The 14,661-nt window shown below is 43.5% G+C and overlaps 1 protein-coding gene across 1 annotated transcript in view; it reads right to left on the minus strand.

The window, feature by feature from the left end:
* Positions 1 to 14,661, minus strand: part of LOC112117244 (protein shortage in chiasmata 1 ortholog) — a 65,879-nt gene that overhangs the window by 4,074 nt on the left and 47,144 nt on the right. Inside the window, exons 20-24 of the mRNA XM_026646475.2 lie at positions 12,409 to 13,251; positions 7,300 to 7,530; positions 6,992 to 7,210; positions 4,941 to 5,016; positions 2,067 to 2,441 (exon numbers count right to left, since the gene is read on the minus strand). Of these exons, the coding sequence (XP_026502260.1) occupies positions 2,067 to 2,441; positions 4,941 to 5,016; positions 6,992 to 7,210; positions 7,300 to 7,530; positions 12,409 to 13,251 (1,744 nt within the window). The remainder of the gene's footprint in view (positions 1 to 2,066; positions 2,442 to 4,940; positions 5,017 to 6,991; positions 7,211 to 7,299; positions 7,531 to 12,408; positions 13,252 to 14,661) is intronic.

Genomic DNA, 14,661 nt, shown 5'->3' on the forward strand with positions numbered 1-14,661 from the left:
ATTATCCAAATGACAAGCCAAATAAAACTGAGCTGGAAAACAGGGATATTTCAAAGACAGGAAGTTGCCCATTGAGGTGGTCTTTGGTACTTGTTTCAAATTAATTCTTGTAACTCCACTGAAATCAATTAATTGACTTCAGTAATTTTTATATTGAAGTCACAGGGCTTGATTCACTCCCACCAGAGCAAGTCTGTCTGTGGAACCCTGATAGCAGTGAGTATGCCAGGAGGGGAGTTGCAACAAGCTACATACAAAGTATGCAGGACCAGCTATAAACGGATATGCACTGATTCCACACATCTTCCAGGGAGCCTCAGCTGTCTGGGCCTTCAGGCTGCCTTTCCTAGTGGAACCCCCAGAGTGAGGGCTGGCAGCACAATCACGTCTGCCTCCAACAACATGGCTAGCCCAGTAGGATAAACTGCAACCCCCTGGAATCTTGCACAGTGAATCAACTGAAGTCAACAGACTAATACACAGTCTTTCAAAGCGTTGCATAGCGCCCATTACCATAGTATCTAAGCACAGGGAGTAATCTGACCCTACTGTATATTCTTCATACATACAAACTGAAATACGAGCTCATCTAAATATGGATCACACACATACATAGAATCATAAGACTGGAAGGGACCTCAAGAGGTTATCTAGTCCAGTCCCCTGCACTCCTGGCAGGACTAAGTATTATCTAGACCATCCCTGACAGGTGTTTGTCTAACCTGCTCTTAAAAATTTCCAGTGATGGAGATTCCACAACGTCCCTAGGCAATTTATTCCAGTGCTTAACCACCCTGACAGTTAGGAAGTTTTTCCTAATGTCCAACCTAAACCGCCCTTGCTGCAATTTAAGTCCATTGCTTCTTGTACTATCCTCAGAGGTTAAGAAGGACAATTTTTCTCTCTCCTCCTTGTAACAACCTTTTATGTACTTGAAAATTGTTATGTCCCCTCTCAGTCTTCTCCTTTCCAGACTAAACAAACAGATTAAACAAAGATTGACTAAACTTCAATCTTCCCTCATAGGTCATGTTTTCTAGATCTTTAATCATTTTTGTTGCTCTTCTCTGGACTTTCTCCAATTTGTCCACATCTTTTCTGAAATGTGGTGCCCAGAACTGGACACAATACTCCAGTTGAGGCCTAATCAGCGCGGAGTAGAGCGAAAAATTACTTCTCGTGTCTTGCTTACAACACTCCTGCTAATGCATCCCAGAATGATGTTCGCTTTTTTTGCAACAGTGTTACACTGTTGATTCATATTTAGCTTATGGTCCACTATGATCCCCAAATCTCTTTCCACAGTACTCCTTCCTAGGCAGTCATTTCCCATTTTGTATGTGTGCAACTGATTGTTCCTTCCTAAGTGGAGTACTTTGCATTTGTCCTTATTGAATTTCATCCTGTTTACTTCAGACATTTCTCCAGTTTGTCCAGATCATTTTAAATTTTAATCCTATCCTCCAGAGAACTTGCAATCTCTCCCAGCTTGGTATCGTCCGCAAACTTTATAAGTGTACTCTCTATGCCATTATCTAAACCATTGATGAAGATATTGAACAGAACTGGACCCAAAACTGATCCCTGCGGGACCCCATTTGTTATGCCCTTCCAGCATGACTGTGAACCACTGATAAATATTCTCTGGGAATGGCTTTCCAACTAGTTATGCACCCACCTTATAGTAGCTCCATCTAGGTTGCATTTTCCTAGTTTGTTTATGAGAAGGTCATGCGAGACAGTATCAAAAGTTTTACTAAAGTCAAGATATACTTCGTCTACTGCTTCCCCCCTATCCACAGGGCTTGTTACCCTGTCAAAGAAAGCTATCAGGTTGATTTGACATGATTTGTTATTGACAAATCCATACTGACTGTTACTTATCACCTTATTATCTTCTAGATGTTTGTAAACTGATTGATTAATTATTTGCTCCATTATCTTTCTGGGTACAGAAGTTAAGCTGACAGGTCTGTAATTCCCTGGGTTGTCCTTATTTCCCTTTTTATAGATGGGCACTATATTCTCTGCTTCATATTTGTTCTTATTCCCTTAACTTCACTGACCCTCTGACTGCGGCAGTTCCTCTTGTTTGGTTCTATTATTCTCTTGCACATAACACAGTAAGTTTTCGATCACAAACACCGCATCAATTATGGCACCAGGAGGACCTTGAATCTCTAATCTTGCTTTTCCACCAACCACTTCTTCCAATATGGATACACCGAAACGCTGCAGATGAGAAAGTTCTGCACGCTCTCTTCTGCTAAGGTTAAAAATGTGATTGTTTTCTATAACAATAAGGTGACTTTCCTGGACTTGCATTATGTCTTCAATCCATATTTTTGCTGCTTCCAGTTTTTCATAGCAGTTGCCAATAAGTTCAATGGCTGGTCCATTTTTTTTATTCTGTATTTCAGCTTGTCTGTCGGAGCGTGACCCTGTAAGGAGTACAGTTTATACAAGTGCAATCGGTAGACTGAAAAGTTCACAAGTGCGGTTACAAATCTCTATATGCAGCCTTGAGACTCTGCAGCACAAGGAATCTTACTGCCCTTCTGGTACGTTCAGAATGGGGATATTACGACAGGCACTAAGGGGTAGATTTTTAAAGATACAAATGGCAGTTGGGCATCTAAGTCTCATTAACTTTCAATTTTGCATTTGAAAATCTCCCCGTAAGGGCCTAATTCTCATTGATTTAAGTGGGACCAGGATTTGCCCCTAGTAATAATTAATAAATACAGTTTCAGTCCAGATGTATAAACATCATTCTATTTTGAAGTCAAATTAAATGGTAGTTGTTCTCTGAACCATTAAAAAACTTGTTCATTTTCATGTTTCCCCACATTCCGCTAATGGGTGGTTTAAGCAGAAGTTGCTATTTCAGGAGATACTGGAGATAATGAAATTAAATATTTACACAGACTGAAAATATTCATGTTGCTTTTAAGTCTCTAGTGAGGACCGTTTTTGTGTTAAGAGAATACACTGTAGTTCTAGGGGGAAATGAAGGAGAGGACACTGTCCTACTTACAAAGAAGCCCTTTTATTAAATCCCTGTTGGTGTTTGGCTCTAGATAAATGAAGTACCTTTTGCATTTTAACTACATCTGTGTTCTCCCTGGTTTTTTTTTAAATAGGTTGTAAATCAGTGCTTAAATCAGTGCTAAAATCAATGTGTTTCACTCACACTGGCTTCGGATTAGCTAGCTAGAATATGTTTTAAATGACAACAATCTCAGCTTGATATAAAGAGTCCTCTGATGGAAATGGTAATGGGCTGGAGTGCTGCCCACAATAATTTGAACATAGGAGACACAAGGCAAATACAAGTCCCCTGCCTACAAGGAGGGAAGGAATGTCACCCATGACACCATCCTCACCTTCCTTGAACTGAAATTCTACCCTTTGGCGCCAGGGGCCCAATCACATGAAGTACTTTGTGCCATCAACTCCCACTGATTGCAGTTGGTAGCGATGGCCCTAACCAAAGGTTGAACAAAACTGTACTGCTAAATTAAAGTGTAACTAAAGACAGGGCACTGCCTTCTGCAGGTGCAGGTTTTTACTGTGTTAATTAAACCTATACAACAAGCTCTGGAACGCTGTAGTAGCTAAAATGCACTCAGCCAGGGTCCCCCAAAGTTTAATTTTTTTTTTTAAAGTCAGGTGCACTAAACTTCTGGGCCTGGTTCTAGGAAAACTGAGAAAAACAACAACTTTCATCACCACCAGGCTGAATAGGGACAGCTGTGTTCATGTCCTCTCAGCAGCTGGCCTCTGATAAAGCTGTGTATTATAACCTAGCCAGGTTTTCTCTCAAATCAACTAATGATGACGATTTTCACAGGGACCCCTTTCAGATTCATTAGAAACCACAACACCGGGAACAATTCAGCCCTGGATTATGTCTGCTTCCAACAGCATAACCCAGAGATATGTGCAGCAGGGGACACCTTCCCTCCCTCCCTCAGAGGTGGGGTGTCGCAGGGGGTGAATCAAGCCCCACCATACCTAACAAAGGGTTCTGTTGGTCTTTCTCTTGATTTGAAATGTTTAAAGTTTATTTTTGTTCACTGGATCAGTGACAATTAACTAGGCTGAGGAGAGAACTGGTTAGATAATTTCATGGCCACTAACTAGACTTGTAGCCAGTATACACAAGGGTGATTAAACCTTGTGCTTCAGGGTCAGAAAGGAATTCCTCTTGCCCCAGAAAAGGCACTGCACAATTATTGGAGCCCAGAAGGGTCATCTTCCTCTGAAGCATCAACTACCCAAAGATTGGTAAGGGGAGCAAGGACCTGAGCCTGGTATGACAAATCCTGTTTGCATATGCTGGAAAAAAGGTGCCAAAGCACGACAGTTAGAACCTTCTATGTCAACAATTTATCATGCCCATTAGCTCCTTAAATAGAAGGAACTGGGATGAAGATTGATTAGAGAGAATAATTGATAACTGATGGTTTAGCTTCTTCCAGTCTGTATTCACAGTTAAGAAATCCTCCTTTTGAGCTACCAAACCCTAAGATCAGTTCTATTCTCAGCACTCACACATAACTCCTGATAACATCAGGGTGAATGACATGGGTCTTTCAAGGGGCAAAAGACTGCAAAGTGTCTGAAGAATTGAATAGTTAGCTCAACAGTTACATTTTTGTTTACATGAATGAGAATCTGATAAAAGTCAAAAGCGGTCTATCAGAACACTAAAACAAGTTTTGCAAAACACAACTTTAGAAGAGGTAACACATTTTCCCCATTATACCCAAACCAGTCTTGTATTTTTCTCCCTCTTATCACCCAGTTTGACACGCAATGAAACTAAATAAAAAATTAAATGCAGAGCTCCTGTGTGATGATTTCACCCCCAAATAATAGATATTAGGAGAATATAATTTTCAGAACCTTATTCACCCTTTGTGCTTCTTACTTACCCAAATCATCAGTTTTGTTGCATTCCATGTCTTCTATCAGTTTGTTTTTTGCTGACTCAAACTTGGTTTGGAAAGCCTTGAAAAAGAAAGATTTAGAATCAGTTCACAGCCAGCTATGTATCAAACCACTAACAAATGAACAGAGTCGGTCTCTCCAGATTTCTGTTAGGTAAGCAATTTTAGTCAGTCTTCTTTCACACAGGGCCCGATGCTGGTTTCCTGTGCCAAGCCTAGTTCCAGGGTTTTGTACAGGGACATGGATGGCATCCTCTCCAATTCCATTTGCAGGTAGTATGTGGGGAACTCAGGCAGCCAGGCTATGGCAGCTATTTCAGCTTATGGGCAGGAGTAGAAGCTGCCCACTGCTCTCTTTTGCTTGTGGTTTTATGCTGGTGGATCCATGCTGTGCATAGATGCACTGACTATCCCCCTACTTAACTCACAGTCACAAAGCTCCTCTCCATAGCCTCATGTGGAAAGCCACTGAGGTGCACTGCTCTGTGCTGTGCAGTAGGTTTGGGCTTCCTGCAGATTGGCATCCCTGAGCAGTGAAAATACAGCATTCATGTTGTTTTTTAGCCTTGAAGGCCTGTGGCGGGGAGAGGACAGGCTTTGGCACATTAGTGAAACAACTGGCAGTGTGAGCATGTGGTCCAAGGGAACACAGAGACAAATGACAACCAAATATAATTTGTCAGAGTTCTGGCATATGGAAAAATGATAAAAATCATCTTCAGACAATGCCAAGCAAAGTACATTGTAAATTAATACTACATTAGAAAATAAAAAGATTTTACACTGAACTATACTAACTAAAAAGGTGAAGAAACTGCACAGCAGGTCTACAGCATAGATGAACAAAAGTAAATTAATTAAACTTGGAAATTCTTATTGTAAATACTTCTAAAACTGAGGGGCAACTTCAGAGTTTATATGCAAGGTGCTGTAAATTACATGTCAATAAGGGGTTTAAGTTGGTTTATTTGAACCTAGGAGTCAAAATTGATGTAACCTACATATCAATGACATGGAAGAGATGGTGTATCAGGAAAAGCAACTAACAGGAAGGAGGAAGAAGTCAGGAGTGGCTACACCTTTTTTCTGTTCTTCAGCATGTAAGTTACACTCAGACTCCCTTACGCCCAGTTACTGATACCACATTACACTTCACATCTGAATTTGGTCCTGAGTACGATTCAATTGTCCATGATAGCCTTTCAGAGCAGAAGCAAGAGAATAATGTTGCCTTTTTGCCAGTCCACACTCTATTGCTCTGTATGTTACTTTTGCTACAGTATACAGGCTCACTCCTCACCTGCTGAAGTCAGTGGGAGTTTTGGGTTCAATGAGAACAGGATCAAATCTTATATTTTTATAATATATGGATACTTAAAACAGCCATATATAAATCACCTGGTCCAAATTCTCTGCTGGCATAAACGGATACAGTTCCATTGAAATTACCAACAGAGAATTTGACCTCCTGTCCACAGCCTTTTCTACCATGGCAAGCCAAGCCCTTTGTGACAATACATTGGTACGGGAGATGACGTGACAGAATTTGCTAAATGTATTTCCTGTGGCATAACTTCAGTAGAAAGTCCGCACTAAGTGGGGAGCAGCACCTTCACTGTATACTCCCTACCAGCCCCAAGACATACACAGGGCCGGCTCCAGGGTTTTGGCCGCCCCAACCAGCCAAAAAAAAAACACCCCGCACGCAAACAACAACAACAAAAGCCGCCATCGCGATCTGCGGCGACAATTTGGTGGAAGGTCCTTCGCTCCGAGCGGGAGTGAGGGACCGTCCGCCAAATTGCCGCTGAATAGCTGGACGTGCCTCCCCTCTCCGGAGTGGCTGCCCCAAGCACCTGCTTGCCAAGCTGGTGCCTGAAGCCGGCCCTGGACATACACCAGAGGCTTGCTATCCATCTTTACAAATGTTATGTCTAGTTTGGTATATGAAGTACTTTAGCTTGTAGCAATACACAGAAACTTTCTTCATGGATATTGTGGGTTCTTCTACTTATAGTTAATGCTAGATGTTTTACCTTATAGACATAACTGTCATTTGGATGGATCACAAAATACACATCTGTCTTCTTCCAAGGATGTTCCTTTGCAAAGCTTAAAACTTCATCAATCATAATATCTGCCACTTCATCATTTGGCAAATTTAACACTCCAGTCCCAATTGCAGGGAAGGAAATTGAGGGAAGCTGATACTCCTGAATCTTAAGCAAACATCTTGACATTACAGTTTCTAGTCCCTGCAGAAAAAAAAAGGAGAGTTTTTAGACTTCACTTTACTTTTTGACCTGAAAAAGAGAAGTGAAAATCCACTGTAGCTGAACGTCACCTTGCGTGAATCACTGCTGCTTTGTGAGGACCATACTACGTGGAGCACAGACTTGCAGGCAAGATTGTATCCTTTTGTCAATATAAATTTCTCACAATATGGAGGAAGTTTTTGTAACTCAAACAGAAATTCCTTCTGAAGAGATAGGCCTGCTTTTTCCAGAATTGCTCTTGAAAGGTTTCCTCTTGAGAGATCATCATTCATGACCACAGAATTAACAATGACTGCAGTCTGGAAGAAAAGAACACAAGCTCTCAGTATATTTTATTTCAGCTAAATGCATATTTTACCTGCACTGCAGTCAGATCCCCACTTCAAATGTACCTGTGCAGCTGGTGAAGTTTTTCCTTATTAAAAACACCACCCCACCCAGACACTTCCCCTTTTTAAGGTACATCTTCACTGCATGCTTCTTTCGGCAGCGGGTAGAACACATACCAGCATTACCCTCCTCCCCTCCCCCCCGCCCATAACTAGCAGTGTAGCTGGTGAGGCATGTAGAATACAAAACATAGTTGAAGGGTGTGGATATGTACACAAGTACATCCCTTACACGCTTTCTACTCACCCAAGCTGTGCCTCTCCATCTACACTGGTATTTTTAGCTGCTGAAGCTTTTCTCCTCTGTCTCTGCCTGCCAGAGCCTTCCGTTGACAGGAGTAGCTACACACCGCAGCAGGCGGTGGATACAACAGGCTTTTCGGTGTGGCGCACGGCTACACGTAGCCTACATGCCACTGACAATGGTGCGTAGTGTAGATGTAGCCTTAGAGTAGTAAGCACTGCCAGTCACACTAATAGTCCTCACCATCTTGTGTACTCAGGAGGAATTGCAAAATTATGGCTGCCTTCTGTGCAGGAGCACTATGGGAGGATGGAAATCCATGAGCTTTCTCCTTCTGCCCATCACGTACTCCCTAGGACTGCTGTAATTTGGAACTGAATTTGTGAAATGCAAAACTTTTGCTTATGGTATTTTGACCACAGAAATAATGAGTCGAACCTTAGCTTGATTGTTTAAGAGTAATTCAAAATACAAGGCTCTGAGCTATACCCATTCAGTTCCTCGGAAGGAATATAACTTTTTATAGTCAGTTGACAGAATTTCTCCCCCATCGACCAAAGGTCATAATTGCTGCCCTTTATTTCCACATCTATAAAAACAAACTTCGTAAGGAGTCAAGATGTTTCTTTAACACACAAAGTATGGAACATTCTGTAAAATACAGGATTTGTTAGAAACAGACTATCATTAAAGCTGTGATGCAGCTTCCAGTCTATTCACCCTTTCTGGTTTGCCCATAACTAGGATTGCCATGTTTTACCAGATTTTCCAGTTATAATAAGTGAAATAAGTCTATTTAAAATCACATGCTGGTGTTTGTCTAACTTGCTCTTAAAAATCTCCAATGATGGAGATTCCACAACTTCCCTAGGCAATGTATTCCAGTGCTTAACCACCCTGACAGTTAGGAAGTTTTTCCTAATGCCCAACCTAAACCCCCTTTGCTGCAATTTAAGCCCATTGCTTCTTGTCCTATCCTCAGAGGTTAAGAAGAACAATTCTTCTCCCTCCTCCTTGTAACAACCTTTTATGTACTTGAAAACTGTTATCATGTCCCCTCTCAGTCTTCTCTTTTCCAGACTAAACAAACCCAATTTTTGCAATCTTCCCTCATAGGTCATGTTTTCTAGACCTTTAATCATTTTTGCTGCTCTTCTCTGGACTTTCTCCAATTTGTCCACATCTTTCCTGAAATGTGGTGTACAGAACAGGACACAATGTTCCAGTTGAGGCCTAATCAGTGCAGAGTAGAACAGAAGAATTACTTCTTGTGTCTTGCTCACAACACTCCTGCCTGATGTGATAGGAGCTAGGAGAGTAAACTTCTAGGGGATACATGAAAAAAAAAGTTAACTTAAAATATTACATTAAAAAAGTAAATGTTAATGCCCTGGTTCTAATGGGGGACTTCAATCACCCTGACCTCTGCTGGGAGAGCAATACTGCGGTGCACAGACAATCCAGGAAGTTTTTGGAGAGTGTTGGGGACAACTTCCTGGTACAACTACTGGAGGAATCAACCAGGGGCCATACTCCTCTTGACCTGCTGCTTACAAACAGGGAAGAATTGGTAGGGGAAGTAGAAGTGGGTGGCAACCTGGGCAGCAGTGACCATGAGATGGTTGAGTTCAGGATCCTCACAAAAGGAAGAAAGGAGAGTAGCTAATATGAGGGGGAAAGGAGTCCAGGAAAGCTGGCTGTATTTTAAAGAAGCCTTATTGAGGGCACAGGAACAAACCATCCCGATGTGCAGAAAGAATAACAAATATGGCAGGTAACCAGCTTGGCTTAACAATGAAATCTTCGGTGAGCTTAAACACAAAAAGGAATTTTACAAGAAGTGGAAACTTGGTCAGATGACTAGGGAGGAGTATAAAAATATTGCTTGAGCATGCCTGGGTGTAATCAGGAAGGCCAAAACACAACTGGAGTTGCAGCTAGCAAAGTGGGTAACAAGAAGGGTTTCTACAGGTATGTTGGCAACAAGAAAAAGGTCAGGGAAAGTGTGTGACCCTTAATGAATGGGGGAGGCAACCTAGTGACAGATGATGTGGAAAAAGCTGAAGTACTCAATGCTTTTTTTGCCTCGGTCTTCACAGACAAGCTTAGCTCCACACTGCTGTCCTGGGCAACACAGTATGGGGAGGAGGTGAGCAGCCCTCAGCGGTGAAAGAACAGGTTAAGGACTATTTAGAAAAACTGAACATGCACAAGTCCCTGGGTCCAGATCTAATGCATCCGAGGGTGCTGAGGGAATTGGCTGATGTGATTGCAGAGCTATTGGCCATTATCTTTGAAAACTCGTGGCTATTGGGGGAGGTCCTGGACGATTGGAAAAAGGCAAATACACCTCTACCCCAATATAACGTGACCTGATATAACACGAATTTGGATAGAACATGGTAAAGCAGTGCTCCGGGGGGGGGGGGGGGGGGGGCTGCGCACGCCGTCGGATCAAAGCAAGTTCGATATAACGCGGTTTCACCTATAATGTGGTAAGATTTTTTGGCACCCGAGGACAGCATTATATTGGGGTAGAGGTGTATAGTGCCCATCTTTAAAAAAGGGAAGGAGGAGTATCCAGGGAACTACAGAACAGTCGGCGTCACCTCAGTCCGTGGAAAAATCATGGAGCAGGTCCTCAAGGAAATCATTTTGAAGCACTTGGAGGATAGGAAGGTGATCAGGAACAGTCAACATGGATTCACCAAGGGCAAGTCATGCCTGACCAACCTGATTGCCTTCTATGATGAGATAACTGGCTCTGTGGATATGGGGAAAGCAGTGGACGTGATATATCTTGATTTTAGAAAGCTTTTGATACGGTCTCCCACAGTATTCTTGCCAGCAAGTTAAAAAAGTATGGCTTGGATGAATGGACTATAAGGTGGATAGAAAGCTGGCTAGATTGTCGGGCTCAACGGGTAGTGTTCAATGGCTTAATGTCTAGTTGGCAGCTGGTATCAAGCGGCGTGCCCAATGGGTCCGTCCTGGGGCCGGTTTTGTTCAACATCTTTTTTAATGATCTGTATGATGGGATAGATTGCATCCTCAGCAAGTTCGCGGATGACACTAAGCTGGGGGGAGAGGTAGATATGCTGGAGGGTAAAGATAGGGTCCAGAGTGAACTAGACAAGTTGGAGGATTGGGCCAAAAGAAATCTGATGAGGTTCAACAAGGACAAGTGCAGAGTTCTGCACTTAGGATGGAAGAATCCCATGCACTGCTACAGGCTGGGGACCGACTGGCTAAGCAGCAGTTCTGCAGAAAAGGACCTGGGGATTACAGTGGATGAGAAGCTGTATATGAGTCAGCAGTGTGCCCTTGTTGCGAAGAAGGCTAACGGCATATTGGGCTGCATTAGTAGGAGCATTGCCAGCAGATTGAGGGAAGTGATTATTCCCTTCTATTCGGCACTGGTGAGGCCACATCTGGAGTACTGCATCCAGTTTTAGACTCCCCCACTACAGAAAGGATGTGGACAAATTGGAGAGAATCCAGCGTAGGGCAACGAAAATGATTAGGGGGCTGGGGGACATGACTTACGAGGAGAGTCTGAGGGAACTGGGCTTGTTTAGTCTTCAGAAGAGAAGAGTGAGGGAGGATTTGATAGCAGCTTTCAACTACCTGAAGGAGGGTTCCAAAGAGGATGGAACTCAGCTGTTCTCAGTGGTGGCAGATGACAGAACAAGGAGCAATGGTCTCAAGTTGCAATGGGGGAGGTCTAGGTTGGATATTAGGAAACACTATTTCACTGGGAGGGTGGTGAAGCACTGGAATGGGTTACCTAGGGAGGTGGTGGAATCTCCATCCTTAGAGGTTTTTAAGGCCCGGCTTGACAAAGCCCTGGCTGGGGTGATTTAGTTGTGTTGGTCCTCCTTTGAGCATGGGGTTGGATTAGATGACCTCCTGAGGTCTCTTCCAACCCTAATCTTCTATGATTCTATGATAACTTTATTCTATTGACTGTCCTGACTCTATCTGTTGTTTTCTCCTATTCTCTCATAACAGGGCTCACTCACACTTTTCATAACTCAATAGTCATATTATAAGAAGATACCTGTGTATATAATGTATTGGTCCACTGATTCTAATGTTGGGTAACTAAAGGCAAGAGGACAAGATGCACATTTACTGGATCAATACAACATGCCTTCTAATCTCTTAGGGCAGGTCTACACTAATCCCCAAATTTGAACTAAGGTACGCAATTTCAGCTACGTGAATAACGTAGCTGAAGTTCGAAGTACCTTAGTTGGAACTTACCTCCGTCCAGACGCGGCAGGCAGGCTCCCCCGTCGACTTCGCGTACTCCTCTCGCTGAGCTGGAGTACCGCAGTCGACGGCGAGCACTTCCGGGTTCGACTTATCGCGTCCAGACAAGACGCGATAAGTCGAACCCAGAAGTTCGATTTGCTTGCCGCCGAACTAACGGGTAAGTGTAGACCTACCCTCAGTGTCCAATCCTGCAAGGTGCTGGGATGCAAGTCCATGCTCAGCACTTCACAAGATCAGGGCCTTCGTGCTCCATCGTGAAGACTTACTTGCTGATCTTCAATGTGTCCTCTTATGATGTGTAGGCAAAGACCATTGATTGTGATGGAATCTGGAAGCCGGTTTGCTGAAGCTGGTGGAGTCTCCTGAAGTGAGTTGATGTCACTCCTGCCCAGCAACTCTTCACAGGCCTTTTTCATTGCTGCAACTGTGGGCTCAGCAATGTTCACCAAGTGGATTTCTTTGAACCAGCCAAATAATGGAGCTAGCTCAACAAAATTCTTTATAGTCCGTACGATCACATGAGCACATAAATCTAGTGGGAAGCCAAAAATTCCTGAGCTCACTGCAGGGATTGCAACAGACTTTATATTATTCTCCGCAGCATTAACATATTTCAGGACATTTATAATGGCTGTCTCAAGCATGTGACAACATCTTTCACTTTCATTTGCAGACCATCTTGGACCTACTGTGTGGATAACTTTCTTACAAGAAAGCCTGCCTCCACCTGTCACTACTATTTGGCCAGTGGTGAGTGTTCCATGGCGATTAATATAACATTTACTCTCTTGCTTAATTTCTGGCCCACCAGCTTTCACCAGGGCAAGAGCAAGGCCTCCAATATGGTCCAGATGTTCATTGGCTGCATTCACCAAAGCATCAGCATTATGTCTTGTCAGATCATCCACCCAAACAGATATCTCAATTCCTTCCTTCAGGCTTTTCCTGTATACTTCAAGGGGACATCTTATACTCTTAAGGAGAGACATGCAACCAAACTTCTTTTCAATGAGGTCACGTAGACAGCTCTCTCTTCTTGTAAGGATTTCATAAACATCCTTACTGATGGGAATTGTTAAGCTCTCCTCTGTATCCTTGCTGGACACTAGATAATAAAACAATTTGAAGAGAAATGCAGTAATCCAACGTAAAAAACATTTTTAATGCAGACCATATTTTAAAGCTTTCAATCATTTTTAAAATTGAGTGGGACGACAAAGGAAAATTACTTACTGATCATTCCTTTTGTCATAGTCTTCTCTTCTCCTATTCTACCTTAGAGACATAGCAAAGACAGCCAGTTTTTGGGTCCCTTTACCAGTAAAGCAAGAAGGCAAAGGCCTTACAAGTCAGAGCTTCCTTGTAGAAGCCCCAATCTGGCCCCATTCTTGCCCATGTCAGCTGCCATGACTAACTCTCCTCTTATCCAGCCAGGCCTTTGTCTCCTAAATCAATGTGCAGCCTATGAGGACTCTGTTGTATGGACCAGTTTACACTTACACCTTCACCTTTGTTCCAATCAGATGCCATTCCCTGACTTCCCAGGAAGAACTCTTCTTCCTTCCTCTGTCCATTTGGACTTCCTGTCTGGACTGTGGGTCATCCCATATCCCATCCTTCCAGGTCTTTTCTCTTTCCCTCCCTCCTTCCAGTCCAATCCACATCACCACTGATGTGAATTTCAGAGGCGTGGGGAGCCCATTTTGATTTTGAGGAACAGAAAAGGCTCAGCATCAATATTCTGGAGCTGCCAGATATCCACCTCATCCAACAAACCTGTGAACACTTGGTTTTCCAGTCCCATGTTCTCACCCAGTAAGCTCACTCTTTAGTTCTGCAGCTTCTCAGAGGCCCTTCCTTTTTGCCCACAGCAGAGAGTCCACAATCTCCCTACAAGTTTTAACTTTAAGTAGCGCTGTAGGAGAAGAAAATGGGCCACCATCTCGTTTCACATAAGCCACCAAACAGCTGTCAGATCAACATTTTTTTTTATCACAGCCCACTGGGAGTAAATCTCAACTAGCAACACAGAACTGCAAAGGTCTTTATACCATTATGAATCCCCTGAGTTATATAATCCTCTGTATTGGTAGATTTCTATAGAACTACATACAGGAGATCTCTCATTAACTTGTTTGTGACAGTGTAAATCAGGGGTCGGCAACCTACGGCATGCACGCGAGCCGATTTTGAATGGCATTCAGCTCCCCTGAGGCGGTCCCGGCCCCCAGCCCCATTCAGCCCCCCCTGCCCACCGTTCTCCCCTGCGGGGGCAGGAGGCAGAAGCTTGGTTCTGCAGCAGCCAAGCTTCCTCCCTCCCCCGCTTCTTCCCCCAGCGTGATGCTTTCCGGCCCCTCCTCCTCTCCTTCCCTGGCCAATCAGCTGATGGCCCTAGCGAGGGGGAGGGGGAAGAGCGGCAGCGTCCACACAGCTCCGTAGAGGAGGCAGAGAGAGGTAGGGACGGGCCTTGGGGAAGGGGGTGGAACAGGGCATATCCCTTCCAGCCCCCTGCCCTGAGC

This window comes from Terrapene carolina, unplaced genomic scaffold (assembly GCF_002925995.2).
Source record: "Terrapene carolina triunguis isolate 2854851 unplaced genomic scaffold, T_m_triunguis-2.0 Scaffold35098, whole genome shotgun sequence".
In the NCBI taxonomy this organism is placed as follows: Eukaryota; Metazoa; Chordata; order Testudines; family Emydidae; genus Terrapene; species Terrapene triunguis.